This window comes from Manacus candei, unplaced genomic scaffold (genome assembly GCF_025592945.1).
Source record: "Manacus candei isolate 608988 ecotype Guabito, Panama unplaced genomic scaffold, ASM2559294v1 h1tg000067l, whole genome shotgun sequence".
NCBI classification, from domain to species: domain Eukaryota; kingdom Metazoa; phylum Chordata; class Aves; order Passeriformes; family Pipridae; genus Manacus; species Manacus candei.
The window spans coordinates 2,757,292-2,772,537 of NW_026138115.1; the positions used below are offsets into that span (position 1 = coordinate 2,757,292).

At 38.3% G+C, this 15,246-nt stretch overlaps 1 protein-coding gene across 8 annotated transcripts in view; it reads right to left on the reverse strand.

Moving 5' to 3' along the window:
* Positions 1-15,246, reverse strand: part of UNC79 (unc-79 homolog, NALCN channel complex subunit) — a 107,153-nt gene that overhangs the window by 44,362 nt on the left and 47,545 nt on the right. For 7 of the 8 annotated variants that reach the window (XM_051806578.1, XM_051806572.1, XM_051806574.1 and 4 more), the window contains 6 exons: positions 12,726-13,012; positions 9,594-9,776; positions 8,718-8,880; positions 5,744-5,896; positions 3,259-4,482; positions 1,576-1,683 (listed from right to left, as the gene is read on the reverse strand). In XM_051806578.1, coding sequence (XP_051662538.1) covers positions 1,576-1,683; positions 3,259-4,482; positions 5,744-5,896; positions 8,718-8,880; positions 9,594-9,776; positions 12,726-13,012 — 2,118 coding nt within the window. The remainder of the gene's footprint in view (positions 1-1,575; positions 1,684-3,258; positions 4,483-5,743; positions 5,897-8,717; positions 8,881-9,593; positions 9,777-12,725; positions 13,013-15,246) is intronic. The other variant, XM_051806573.1, reaches the window with a different exon arrangement.

The following is a 15,246-nucleotide window of genomic DNA, read 5'->3' on the forward strand; positions in this document are numbered from 1 at the left end:
CCTAACAATCATGAGAAAATCAGTAACCTTCATATAGTAGCTGGTAACTCTTTCATTTGTTAGATGGTGATCTACACAATCATCCTTCCGTTCCTGTGGAATTCTCTACTCAAAAAGAGAAGTTCAAAGGCAAAATCTTCCTGTCACAATCAGTGATGTATGCTTCCTGTGGCCAGGCACAGGCTGTAAAAGTAATGTTATCTCTTTGTGTTACTGAAGTGTCTTGTGCTCACAGTCCTGATCAGGGCTTTTTATGCCAAGCACTGTAAAGACACACAGTAGGTCACAACTGTTTCAGTCTAAATGGACAAGAGACACAATGGAAGCATTCATGTTCTTTTTTGCAGCTGGAAACTGAGGCACACAGAAAGAGGAAAGAAATATTTACATAGGAACTTAGGCTTAACATCATACCAGTAATATTTCCAATTTCACAGAACCACAGAATATTCTGAATTGGAAGGGACCCACAAGGAACATCGAGTCCAACTCATCGCTCATATGGGGATCAAAGCCACGACCTTGGTGTTACTAACACCATGCTCTAAACAACTGAGCTAATCTCAGTGTCATATGCTGGTATTTACAGGAACCCTCAGCACTCAGCTAAACCCACAAGAGATAGGTCTTAACTGGTACCTCTTCAGCTGCTTTAGGAAGTGACATCTGTATCATTAGGTGGCCAACAAATGTACTCTGACTATGAGATACACGACATGAGATGCGTGTGGGAAAACTGGAGAGGTAAGATCTAATTCAGAGTATTCAACTTGCATGTCTAAATTAACACCTTCCTTTAATAGGCCAGAAACCCCTTCTGATCAAATCAGCAGACAATGAATTTCAGAAACTGAAATTTAACATTTCTATAGCAATCTGAAATTGAAGCGCGGCAAGACAGTTGAGTTGATCTAGCAGTTCACTGGTATCAAAGGTCATTTCCCCTCCCTTCTCTACTAGTCAGAGTTCTGTCCCACCAGCCTTCAGATGTGTTATTTAGCACTACCTAGATGGACACACCATTCTGAATTTTGTTAGTGTTCTAACCATGTTATCTTCATGTGCTCTGTTAAGCCATGTGTCATGTCTACTTGAGTCAATATAGTTCATTTTCAATTGAAATGGATATGGGAGTCTCAGATAGTTACCACATTACAGCAAGCAGCTGAGGAAGTGGCACTCAAGGCATTTTACAAAAATTGCATGAGATTCTTTCCCTAAGGTACAGCAAGAAATGTATCAAAGGCCACAGTAACAGCCCTGTGGAGTTCTCATCCTCTGCCTCTGTGCACTGACAGTTGACAATGCTTTAGTGAAATATTGCTTTTAGCTGCTACCTACTTTAATTCAAGAAAACCACAGTTATCAAACCTGCCATGTCACAACAGAAAATCTTGTACCCATTAACTGCTAAAATCCTGCTGACCATCAGAGGTTTAACAGATCTAATTATATTCAACACATTATTTCCACAAATCCATGAAACTCAGAGGAAGGAATTTAGCATACATGATATGCATTTGCTGCACAAATACAGCAACTTTGATTTAATCATCAAACCAGAGGTAAACTTACTTGATATGGAAGAGTGACTACTTGTCTCTGGGACACCTGCTTCAAGGGTCGGTGCAGATGATGATTCTCTTGGCATTTCCAGTGTTGAAAGTCCTTTGGCAGCAGAATCTGCATGTGAAAATTGTGCTTTTTCAAATCATTTCAGTCATCCATACACCATCTGGCATTCCCAGCAGCTTTAAAAGGATTCAGTGTGTGTGTCACAAGAATTTTTATAGGGGAACAGGGATCTAGTGCTCAAAATCACTTTTTAAAGGAGATTTCTGCCTGTGGTCTTTAGAGCTCAGAACTAATAAATGCACATCGTTTGATCTTGATCCCACTCACAGAGTGATTATTGGAACCACCAACATGGAAATAATAGAGGTACCACTGATGTAAATCTAGTTTAAGTGATGGTTTAACATCTTTTAAAAGCCTTATCCCCAACATGTTGTCTGGTTTACCATTCAAAAGGCGGTTGATCCAGCAGTTGATCCCAAAGACTCATAAAGTTTAAGAGTCTTTCACTAAAAGATTCCACTTGGTGTTACAGAACTGGCACAGCAGTTTCAGGGATGATAGTGCTACTTATTGCATGAAAACTGGCCCTTATGAATGGTCAAAGAAGCACTGAGTCTAATTGCACAATTCTTTCAGGACTCTGCTTCCCTAAGAACCCAGTTCAAAAAGGTTCAAAAGCACTCAGCTCTCTTTAGTTTCTATAAAGTTCCAGCAGTTCTTCAGCTTACTACAACCATAAATAGGCCTGAAACATAAAGGGAACAATGTAACTATGATTACACTGAACGACTGCTCCTTGTGAAAGTGGAATATCATAATAAGAAAGTACACTGTGATTGTCTCTGAAGCAATTAAGAAAAAAGTGAGGTCGGGAATGCATAAATATTCCCCCTCACTACACCACACAATTAAAGGTGCAGCAGCATACAGTTTTTCAAACTGTTTCACAGATTCAATTGGAAACTGAGGAAACAGAAAAAACTTACTTTCTCTCCACCTGAAAAAACTTAGTAACAAAACTTTGCATTGAAAACACCTGAAAAAACTTACAGTACACAGAGGATTCCCCATGCTTGAATTTTAAATTTTTAACAAAGATTTAAACAGGTCATGTAAACTTTGTGGATACCCAATACAAAAGCTTTTAGTGTATAAAACCAAAATATGTGTGTATGTCTGCTCCTAAATGCAAACTATGGTTAATTCTAAGTGCTCTTAGTTCTGAAGTTCACAGCCTGCTCAGCTTTGCACTTTGTGATCCACTCTGCTTTCCACTGCCTTATGCTGGCAAAAGAAATAAAGGCCAAAAATCACTACACCAGAAGAGAATCAGTGTAGCAGAGACTAGTTCAGCAGGATAAAAGGCACAGAGGTATGACCATTTTTCTGACTCCCTGTATAAAGAGGCCATGGAGTTTCACTCCTTAACTTTGAATCAGAATGAATATTTTTGTCACTGAGCTCCACTTTCTTTTCAAATGGGCCCTCGCACAGGCACAATGCCTGTATCAGTACATTCCTTGTGAGAAACAAACACCTGGAAGCATCAGCTGCCTGGGACCACATCAGATGCTACATATACACATCCCTCCCTATAAATATACACATCTCTCCTTACACCAGTCTGTTACTAAAACCTTCATGCAGTAATAAGCCTTTCAATTGGGTCAGTGAGCTCACCTGCCTCCTTCTGCTCTCCCAGCTTGTCAAGGATGTTAAAGGAAATGTCCAGGTATTCTCTCTGAATAGCACTCACAGCAATCTTCCTCTGCTTTCTCTGGCGAGGAACAATTTGAATCTTAAATTCTGACTCCTCAGTCTCCTCTTCTTGTTTCTGCTCTGCGTTTTGTTCGGTGTCAGACTCTGTGTTGGTATCAAGTTTATCACTTTCTGTTTGCTTTTCAGAATCTTCAGGGACTTTAATAAGGACTGTCTTTACATTAGGGCTTGGAATTGTTCCACTAGGTCTAATTTCCTCCACATTGAGCTCCGAGTTATCATCAAGGGACATTTCTGGAAGGGCAAATGACTTCTGCAGCAGGTCCCTTTTCTGTTTCAGTGTTAGTGGGTTCCCAGGGGACACGTCCTGAGGTTCTTCCGGCTTAACTAACTCTGAAGAGCCCTTTTGATCTTTGGGAGAAGTGGAAATTATCTCCTCTATTCCTGATGAAGTATTGTTGCTTGTATCCTTAGAACTAAAGTCTTTGGAGCAATCTTCAATGCTGAACTGTACCAGAGGAGTTGTGCTGAGGCTGAGTGCAGAGACGTTGATAGGAGTTGAAGGAGATGACACAGCAGTTTTTCCAGAGACCTCATCGTTCAGCGGGTTTGTTGCTTCTTCTTCTTCATCACTCTCCACTATTCGAAGGGGAGGAAGTGGTTCAAAGACTAAAGAGTCACTGTCTGAAGTGGAGAGCACTGAATGCTTTTCAGGACCCGATGTTGAATCAGAGGACAAATCTATCAGATCTAAATCTTCCTTGGGACCAGCGGGTTTAACTGGGGAGTCCACTTTTACTTCATAGGTTTCCATGCAGTTTAGCCTAACTTCTGGTATGACAGGCCTTCTTGTTTCCTGGAAACTCTCTGTACGAGGAAGACTTTCTTGTGTTTCTATATTTTCAGCTTTAGTAGAAGAATTCTGCCGAGACCGTCCATAATCGCTCTGCCTGTGCATGGCATAAGCAGCAGGGACAGGTGGTTTTTCTAAGTCACACCGGTCTATGCAGGACTTCCTGCGATGTTCATCTAATGAAAACAACAGGGAGTCTGCATTCCCTATATCAAGAGATTTTTGTTTTAGAGAGCGCAGTTTTTTTTTCTGAATGCTTTCTTCTCTCACACAGCGTAGAATACTGTCTTGTAAGGCCCCCGTCTCTCTATATTCAGCCAGCTCTATTTCACCTGATCAAAACAGAAAGAGCTAATACTACCTCAGTTGGAGACTTTTGGCAGATATCTTCATCTTTATCTCACAATTCAACATGACTAGCATTTCAAATACAAACCCAGTATTAGTCAAAATTGTCCACATTCGTTTTAGCCTCAGAATCACATTACACAGATTTTTACAAAGAATAATAACAAAAACCTGCCATTTGGATAATAGGATTTATCTAAAAACTGTCCAAACTCTATACATCCTGGACAGATGTACCCTAAAGACAGACTGTTTAGCCTTGTGCATTGAAAGAAGACATTTCTACAGATACTTGGGCTGGCTGCATGTAGTACACCTACATTAATTTACTGCAGCAAAGTGGGCTTAAAATGGATGCTTCTAATTCAAGAAGCAAGGGTAGTATCAGCAGTAAGTCTAGCAACTATCACACCACTTAGTCATAGTTCTTTGTCCTAGGGAGGAGGGAAGCAAGCACAGTTACACTTGCTGGTACTACCACTGCACTGGTATTTTGCTGTGCAAACATACTCACTGAGAACATTTAAGGGGTTAACACTGTTGTATTATTATTATGAATTACATATTTTCACATAAACCAGGATATTCCTAATCATCAATATCCCCATATTTCAAAATACTTCACACATGAATCACCACGCAAAAAAAGAAGTGAAAAAAGTTAAAGTAGATGTTTGCTCTAGTCAGAATCATCCCCCCCACCCCATGTAAACACCTGAAAGAAAAAAAAGGCAGGAGGGTGGTGATGGAAATCTCTTCAACTTTTTTTAGGCTATTCATTTCAGAACCCTAAATTTGAAATCAAAATAGTTCCAACTTTTCAAAACCCCCAAATGACCATTTTTGCCAATGGGAAAGCGTAACATTTGCAGCAGCAGCAACAAATTTGCTTACCATAGAGTCCCACCTCACCAACAAAATCAATTTCTAGTAAAAAATTAATTTGGCCCAATGGCCAAAGAAAATTCCAGCAAATCCTCATAATTCTTTTTTAATTCAAAAGAGCTTAACGTTTCAGAGAACAACTGCTGATTTCAGATATTTTTATTCTGGAATGCCTACTCCGAGATTCTTGAAAGATAATTCATTCAGGAAAATGAGGAGTATCTGCTCTTTTAAGTCAGATAGAGTAGTTGTATTCAAATCAGGCAGTGCAACAAACTCTACAAAGAAAGGCGTTAGCTTGAAACTAAGAGTAGGAAATTATATTTCTACATGAATTTATACCAACAAAACAATTCATACTTCTTTGAGCATTCATCTCAACTGGCTGATATTTCACCATTTTGCTGCCACCAATTCTTTTCAGTCTTGCAAAGAAAGTTTGAGACTCTTTATTGCAAGGTCCAGTTGGTGTATCATGAATATCAGATTCATCAAAAACACTGTCTTCCTCTGCTGGAGAAAGAAAAAGCTTTATTACTCTTAAGAGAGCACAATTTCTCGAATGAAAAGCTGTCTATGTAACAAAACCCCAGCTAGTTTCAACTAAGTTTGATTGAAAAATGAAGAATCATCTGAAGTTTGCAAGACAATTTATATCCCAGGTATAACTTTGTCATTCTTGTTACCTCTTCAGTTAAAGTCAGAGACAAATGAAAAATGGGTTACAACACAACAAAAGTATACCAATGCTTTTACCATTCTAAGCTGATCTTTTCTACTGATAATAATACAGATTGTTTAGATGGAAGAAATACACTTGATCGGGACACTGACTCGAGTAAACAACTTCTGTAATGCTCAGTGAGAAATGGTAACTTGAAGAAGACGGAAATTACTCAAAGAACTGCAGGGTCAGTTATAAACCAGCAAAATACGAAAGTGAAAAAGGAAGAAATGGATAATCTGGAGAAGCTGGTAATAGAAAAAGACCTAAGAGTATGAACTATGAAATTATTGATATAAGTAGTAATAGTAAAATGTTATGCTCTGAGACCTGCCAGTTGAAAATGGCAAAGAGAAAGAAAGATCCAAATCTATTTATCCATCTCAAAAATGCCACATCATCTGTATGAAATGGCTATTAAAAGAAACAGAAATAAAAAAAGGAAAAATCCATACTTATCACGAGGAATCATTCTGTGATTCTACATCCAGTGATTCATCTCCAAGGAAGTAAAACACTACTGGGACCATAAAGAAAACAGAGCACTCAAAAGAAAAACAAAGTTTGCCTTGTTTATTCTAGCAAGCAAATATGGAGAGGAAATGCATTTGGTGTCTAGGAGTGGAGAGGCAAGTAAGTCAAAGAGAATGGACAAAAACTGAAGACTTAAACTCGACATAAATATCTTTACTTTTGAAATTTCTGGAAAGTGCTAGTACATGTGAAGCTATGGAACTGCCACCTAAAAGCACCAGGGCATAAGATACATAATTGAAATGACAAATCCAGAAAAATCAAACAAGGTTGATAGTAAGAATTTCTACATGAACTGAGTTTAATAAGTTAGAAGATAACTTTTAATGTCACGTCCTACGTGTGACTTCTTCTTCCCCTTGGCAACAAATGGTTCATCTCACAATATTTATCACCAGTACTACAGCAGTCTGTATACTTGATTCCCACAACACTCACAAACTCCACAACAAACTTTGGCAGAAAAAGTAGGAAAAAGGTTCAATAGTTGGAAAATCCATCTTTAGTATAGGGATTCTTGCTGCCTGACAAGAAATCTCATCTGTTCATTTCTCTAAACACCACTTTTGATGATGACAGCAACACACACATTACCTGACCAGAGATTAAACAAGTCTCCTAAGAAAAGGTGGGAAAGGCTTCAACTTTCCAAGTCCCTATGGAATTATATTGGTTGCTTCTTGCTCCTCCACAAAGGAGGAGAATAAGCCCTATGGTTAAGTCAGTATTTACAGAGTAAAATGCATCCATTTATGGTCCTTTACCTCCACGCAGCCCAAAGCCCATCACAACAGCTTTGGAAAGCAAGTAAATATTATTAACCTTACTGTAAACATAGGGAAACAATGATGAAGTGAGACACAAGGCCACCCAGGGAACCAGTGTTGGACAAGCTGGGTACTTAGTCACCTCACTTTGTCTCAGAAACATCTCAGAATCAATCCAGAAAGTGAATGCACTTTGTAAATGTATTATTACTACCCTCAGCATTATTAAGTCACTATGAATTAAATCGTTAACTTGGCTCAAAACAAAGATAAATTTATAGTAAGGTCACAGTTATTTAAACACTCTTAGCCCTCCACTACCAATACTAAACATCCAAGTGAGTGAGAATATGCGATACATAGGTTAAATCCATGTTAAGCTTGCTTTAATTTTCGAGAGGTGAGTAATAGGGTGTTCAGATAATAAAAAAAATGTGTTCTTCTTTTGCTGGATATCTTTTCACAAGCAACAAGCAGCAAGAGGAAAAGGGACCAACATGCATAACAAGAGTGCTTCTTGGATTTTTTTTCAGAAGTTTGCTCCACACTAAGACGACTGTTTGAGAAGGAGGATGTAAATCACAAACAAGCAGCTAAAAGGCAAAATAACCAAAAAGCAGCTACAGATTATCATCAAAAGAACCTGCTAAACCTGATAAAACCTTTTGATCACTAACACTTACCATGTAACAAACCTCACAATTGTAAGGAGTTACACTCAGTGACACCATGTGACTTCAAGCCCCAAGTTTACACCAGCTCACATCATCAGAGCACCCTTGCAAGCACATAGAGTTAACAATCGAACACTGACTCCAGGGGTTGAACCATTCTCTTCTGCCGTTAGACATCCACAAATACATTTGCATTAAGCTACTCAACTTCAGCTCCTTTAACAGAGAAAAGCAAACTATAGACTGAATTGATAATTTTCTCTTTTCTTGCTATGATTCCAAGTCATTACAATGTAAAATCAGAATGTGGCATTAGGCTGGTTGCACACCTTGCGTGTGAACATGGTCAGTTAGCACTGCCATGGAAAAGGCCAAGAACTACCATCACTATCATGGTGACTGAACCACTAAGTTTAAGATACACTCCCCCAAGAGATGTGAGACATCTCAACCTAAGGAGCAACTGTGAATGTCTTTTACTGTAGGTGGCTATAGCTGCTCAGATAAGTCACACTTCAGACTTAATTCTGAGTATTATGTTCTAAGGTTTAGACCCTATTTACCCATTTCTACAACAACTGCAAGATTTAATGAATTAAATCAATGACTATCATACAAATCAGTGTTAAAAGTACCTTTCTCCTTCTCACTGTATCGGCTTATGTTACTGTTGTCACTATACAAAGGACCAGCAGTTGCATGGGGCTTGCAGCTGTGATACTGGGCGTTGAGGGTATTGACTGTGATGTGGATTAGGTGAAGTACAATCTTGCTGATTTCACAGTCTCTGTAGGGGTACTGTTCAGCAAAAGAGAAAAACTTCAGCTTAAAAACTAACTTTTCTCCTTGGATAAACATTTAGGCAGTAAAATAGAAAAATTACAAGAATATGGTCAGCTGGATGCCCTTTGCCTTCCTTTCATCATACATTCACAATTACACCATGAGAAGCAGGACTGTTGTCAGTTTTGTACACAGAATTATTTTAATAAAATATTATAAGTCCATATTAGTAACATTTAGTGTCTCCACTTCCTTGTATGCCCTACAGACTTCCTGGAAATTTGTTAAGCATATCAAAAGTACTCACAGTTCCATTTCAGTGCATAGACACATTACCATTTAACATCACTCAGCTAAAGAATACAAGCTGTTAAACTGACACACTCCCCCATTTAAAGTTACTAATTTTTCAAAACTAATTTTAAGTTACTCAAAATACTTCTCACTGGAATTTCATACATCATTTTCCTATTTTCAAATTCATACTTTTCTTTCTCAGGTAAACACACAAAAGACAATATACACTGCAGAAACATAGATGAAGTCAGTAGCACAGAAAAAAGCCTAACTATTTCAGACATTGAAATTAAATGCAGTGAGTAGGCATATAAAAGAAAAGTGTTCTTTACAGTTCCTTTCACTTGCTGTACCTTTAGGTGTTCCCTGCAACAAATTTTAAATTGAAGCATAAATTTTTCTGTGGACAGCATCTTTTTAAGACCACTCACCTTATAGAGAATAACGAGCAAAGCCTTTAACCACATCTGCCGAATGTGAGGCTTGAGGGACCAGAGGGAGCAGCGAGGAGGCTGTTGAAAGTAATGCCTTAGCTGAGGACAAGTGCAATATTTCAACACCTGCACCACCAAGGGAAGAAGGTGTTTTCCCAGGTTAATGTTATAGTCCATCACCTGAAAAGAGCACAGGAGTTACCTCACCAAAACCAAATCCACTTATGTTGAAAAATAAAATAATACAGTTGAGGTCCTAGTTAACTGAAAAGAAATGGATAGTTTTAAGGAAGCCTCACCACCAGTGAGAAGCTTTCTGCCAGATTGTCACGTTCTCATTTTAGCTAGATAGGCAAAATCAAACAAAAGAAAATGTATTCTGAAAGCCTTTCATTCAGTACAGTCTAAATTCTAACATACACTGGCAATTTCATAATGTATATTATGGTGGGATAGCCCTGTATTATAGCACAAGTTGATCATACTTCAACACACAAAACCATATCATGTATATCCCATGTTTAACAGATAGGATGCAGTTGTGAGCTTTGGGGGTTGGTGTTGCATATTTTAATTATTTGGGGGCTTTGTATTAACACTATTTTGCCATTTTTTTTTTTTCTCAACAGGCTTGCCACATTAGGTGTTTAAGCCTCAGGTTCTGGAATTAAGTAATGACACTAGAATCCCCCTCTCCGCCATAGCAAAGGTAAGAGTATGTCCACTATGTTATATGGGAAGTCTAAGCACACAAATTCTAAAGGATCCGAGAATAAAGTGAATGAAAAATCTCTTGCTTTAAATAAAATGCTCATCAATCTTAAGTGGCAGTGTTGCTCCAGACAGGTTGCTGTGATTACTGCTACTCATATGCCTTGCCTTCCATGAACTTTGAAGAGCATTATGGTATTTGGGGTCTGTCCTAGAGGTTTGAATCCTGATTGTTAGGTGCACTGAGGCCACATATTCCCACTACCCTGGCACAACTGTGCTTTCGATTGAAACTGCATTGCTATTTTTCATAATCTTCCCATTAGCATTGCAACATTAGCTATTTTGAAAATCACACACCCTGAAATCAGCAGTTAAACTAGATGCTAACAAGGATCCACGAAGCTCTCATCTCTGATGCTGACCTACACTGGTTGACACCCAGGAAGATGTAACAACAGGCCAAACCAACTCCAGCACAACCCCAAGATCTAACATGTCCCTGCAGTTTCAGTGGACTAAGCACATTTTATCAGGAGCTCTGTACATTTAAACAGACAGTCTGTATTTGTTTTGTTTTTCATTAGAACAAGGGGATGAGCCTAATTTACAAACACTAAACTCGTGTCTCAAGTTCTCTCTAAACAAGATGACTAGTTTTTCCACGTAAAATTCTCTAGTTCGATGCGCAGCTGTCTCAAATATTTGTGTTGCGTGCACAAAGCTAAATAGATGAACCCCCATGCCTTTCCATATAGGGTGAGCCTGTCGAATATATGATATATAATCACCGAATTTGGTTCTACACTGCAGTGCCTATGTAACTTGTGATAGTTACAGAGCACTGTTAGGAAAAACTCATCCATACCAAGAAGACAGAGCGCTGCCCTAACGCACAGCACATGCTGTAATGCAAACATGTCTCAGGCTGAGCAGACCCATTTTTTAAGTTCCCACAGGGAGATTTGGGATGGATGCTGGGCCAGGCCTGCGCAGCAGCGCCACCACGTGGGGCAGCACCGCACTGGCGGCCAGATCCAAAGCTTGGGCTGCCAGGGGGAGAAATAGGTGGGTTATGTCTTCAGCAGTTCAAAATACTCAGATTTTATGATGAAAAATACTAAGAGATATTGGACTTTTTTTTCTTGTACTGGCGATTCCAATCAAGCTTTGAATCAAAATCAACGAACCAGCAAGCCAACCCAATCCCAACCTTTGTGGAGCTGGTGGGGAAAGCAAGTATTTATGACTTCAGGAACTAAAACTGAAATAGATCTCTTAGGAGCTCAGTATTGACTTTACACTGTGTAAACACATCTTCAGATTGCAAAGAGCATTTCTCTTGCACTAAAGTGATTCCCAACACTAAGCAGCCCTATAGCTAAGAAACAAATTCCCCCAAAATATAAACTAAAATATTGATGTCTGCTGCACAGAAAAAAATCCTGGCCTACTGAAGTTCTCAAACTCCATTTGACGTCAGAGGAACTAGGATTCAATTATGAAGCTTTTAAACAGAAATGGTGAATTCAGCTATCATGAGACATTTTAAAGGTGGAAGAGAAAGGCAGGCGGTGATATTTAGAGTTGCAGTAAGTAGTACTTTTGAAAATCAGGTCAACTATGATCACTGAAATTTGAAGGTTACAGTGGACACCTGAAATCAAAACCCTCTTATTCCCCTAAGGTAATCCTTTATGAGAGTCTGTGATAAGGAAAAAGCATTGAAGTCATGATAATGCTTCATTGCAAATAATATTCTATAAGTGTGAAATATTTTTCAGCCCAGTACCACGCACTTGCTATGACTAAGAATTAATTGAGCCTTAGAAGAGCCTTGTGAGGTAGAAAATTATGGTCCTCCTTACAAGATGGAGAAAGAAGGTACAAGGCAAGGATGTGCTTGGTCATTTATCATAGCACTGTAGGCAAAAGTTCATCATGGTGATGCCAATTCCTAGGAAAGGGAGAACAGAAAGTACTGGAAGAAAAATGAGCCTCCTACAAAGTGAAGAATGTTCAAGAGTTTACAGATCACTCACACAGGGAAACAAGCAAGAACACATGGGTCCCAGGCCTTCCTGAAGAGGAAAGGAGGAAATACACATGAGGAAAGTAAGGCATTCACAGGCTAGTGAAAGAAGGCAAAGAGGTCTGAAGCAGTCACTAATTTTTCATACAGTAATAGTATTTGCATGCCTCCATGCACACAAAACCATTATCCCTATGCCAATGAGGCAGTAAGTTTAGACTACTAGTAGAAAGTAGAAATTCTTTCACCAACAGAAGAGGTCTTGAAGTTTTAAGTCAGATTAACACATTTAGCCATTATTTTGCTACAAAGAACGCTATGCTACCACCATTTCAACAACAGGCAATAAGCAATAGAGGCAAAAAGTAGTAAGTGCCTTCACCTACCTGTGCTATTCCAGCAATAAAGGCATTAAAGCATGTTGAAACACGCATTTTTTGCGGTGCAATCATGAAGCATCCTTCCTGCTGATCATAGCCAAGCAGGACGTACAGGTGGCGCTTGACTGTGTTGAAAGCTTTAGCACTGCTGATGTCCGACTCGGCGCTGCTCTCATCCTTTGCCATGAACTTCATTAGCACCGTAATGAGCTGGTGGACAGTCTGGTGATCAATCCCAGCATCCTCTGGCAGCAGGTCTTTTATGGTATTATCATTCTCTGGGGAGGGTTGTCCTATCAGCACAAGAGACACTGGAATCAGACACTGGGTAACACCAAAAACAGGGTACAGAGTATAGGTAGGAAATACGAAAAATTCTACCAAATAATGATTAAACAAAGAATGAAGACTTTCCCTTTCAGCGCTGAATCTGTATTTCACTTAAATAACCTGGACCAAAACATAGGCACTATTACCATTTATTAGTTCTTAGGACATTATGTATTATGTGAAAACATTGGTGACTTTTTCCCCAGAGTAGAACCTTAAGATTTGGTTTATAAACTCTGAATGGAAATAATGAATCTGTAGTACTTTCCACAGGAATATGAAAATGTCAAAGACAAGAGGCTACTTACAAAGTACAGGAAGGCTTAGATGCTGGCTGTCACTATCCAAAACAGATACACTGCAAATAACAGTTGCCAACTGGGCAAGTGTTTTCATTCTCATATTTTAATTTTTTTTTAAATACAGTATTTCCAGTCACTCTTAAAACCATGTATGATTAATAGAATTTTCTAGCAATTCCCTTTGAAATTATTCTCTTCCATTTCACCCTATGTATGAAGCCTTTTTTTAGTGCTTAGCTGTTTCTAAAGCTCTACATGGTAGTAACACTAGGAATGAAAAAACAAAAATCATTTCACACAACAGTAGATACAACTCTTTTTATTAAATAATTCTGAATAAATCCATAGCCAAATAACAGTAAAGTGTATTAGTCCACAGTGTTCTATTTTAAAAGAGCAACTTAAATTAAATATTTTTGTATAAATAAAATGCATTATATATGCACTATATGCAAAATATATTAAAAACTTTTCATTGTATTGATCAACAAAAGTGTAAATCCTTTCAACTACCAGACATAGTCCTTACTTTTGCAACAACACTTTAATTTGAAAATTAAACAAGCAAGATTACTCAAAGTATAATCTTAAAATGGCTCCTGCATCTGTGTCAGGGTTACTAGTCAGCATTTAATATCCAAGTTACTTACATGCCCTAGGTTTTATGTACATTCATAGCTATATATTTATAGTAAATACTAAAAATTATTTTAATTTTCTAATTTACCAATATTCTCAATGTAATATGCTATTCTGACAAGGGACTCCTCTGCTGGTACAACTGCATCTGCACTAGACAAACTGCATTGTCTGTAAGTTTTTTGAACAATGGTAAAATATTTTACATTTTTTCCTGGTGGGTGAGCAAAGGGGTTTGTTTGATTGGCTGTTTTGCAGAGCATGGGAGAAGGTTGTTATTTCTATGACAGGTGAAAATGAAAACTGTCATTCCACTGGGCAGGGGGGTGTGTAATTTTCAGATCCACATCTGTTAAGAATAACTTTCCTTTCCTGGTCTCATTTTGGTAAAAAGAAACAATGAACTTCATGTTCTACAATATTTTTTGTTCCAGACAGTTTTCACTGGGATTTTTTATTTACTGAAACCTTCCCCTAAAATGAAAATTCTCAACCCAAACTTTTGCTGGACCAAGATTTGCAGATGTAAAAACAATGAAATCTGAAATAATTTGAATGAGAAATAAAGCAAGTACCATTTTCAGAAGCACATTAAAAATGCACATAGTAAATAACGTTAGCTTTGTGGACATCAACTGAGAAATAATCTTTCCACATACTATACCCAGGTTAAAATTTTCCGTGAAATTGTATCATAAAGACATAATTTTTAAGGATGACATTAGATCCGTTTAAATTAGTCCTATTTATTTTCATCTCTTTAACATGTGATATTTTCAAGAAAACAAAGAAGGAGATAAGATGAAGTGAGGAAAAGGATCATTGAGCTCTAAATAAATCCTGGTTCTCCAAACAGAACTCAATGAGTAATTAATCTGAAAAGATTAATCCATTTTACTTTCACTTGCTGAACAATATAATTTAGAAGCTCAGTGATAAAATGCTCAATTTTGCCAGTATTTCGTAATACTAACACTAGCTAACAAAGACTTCCCAGGATTTTTCCTGACATTTCACTTTATAGAATCACAGAATATTCTGAGTTGGAAGGGACCCATGGTCATCGAGTGGGTCCAGGATGGGACCTCGATGATCCAGGATCATCGAGTCCAACTCCTGGCCTTGCTCCCAATAGTGTGCCTGAGAGTATCATCCAAACACTTCCTGAACTCTGTCAGGTTTGGTGCTGTAATCACTTCCCTGGGGAGCCTGTTGCAGCATCCAACCACCTGCTGGGTGAAGAACCTCTTTCTCAT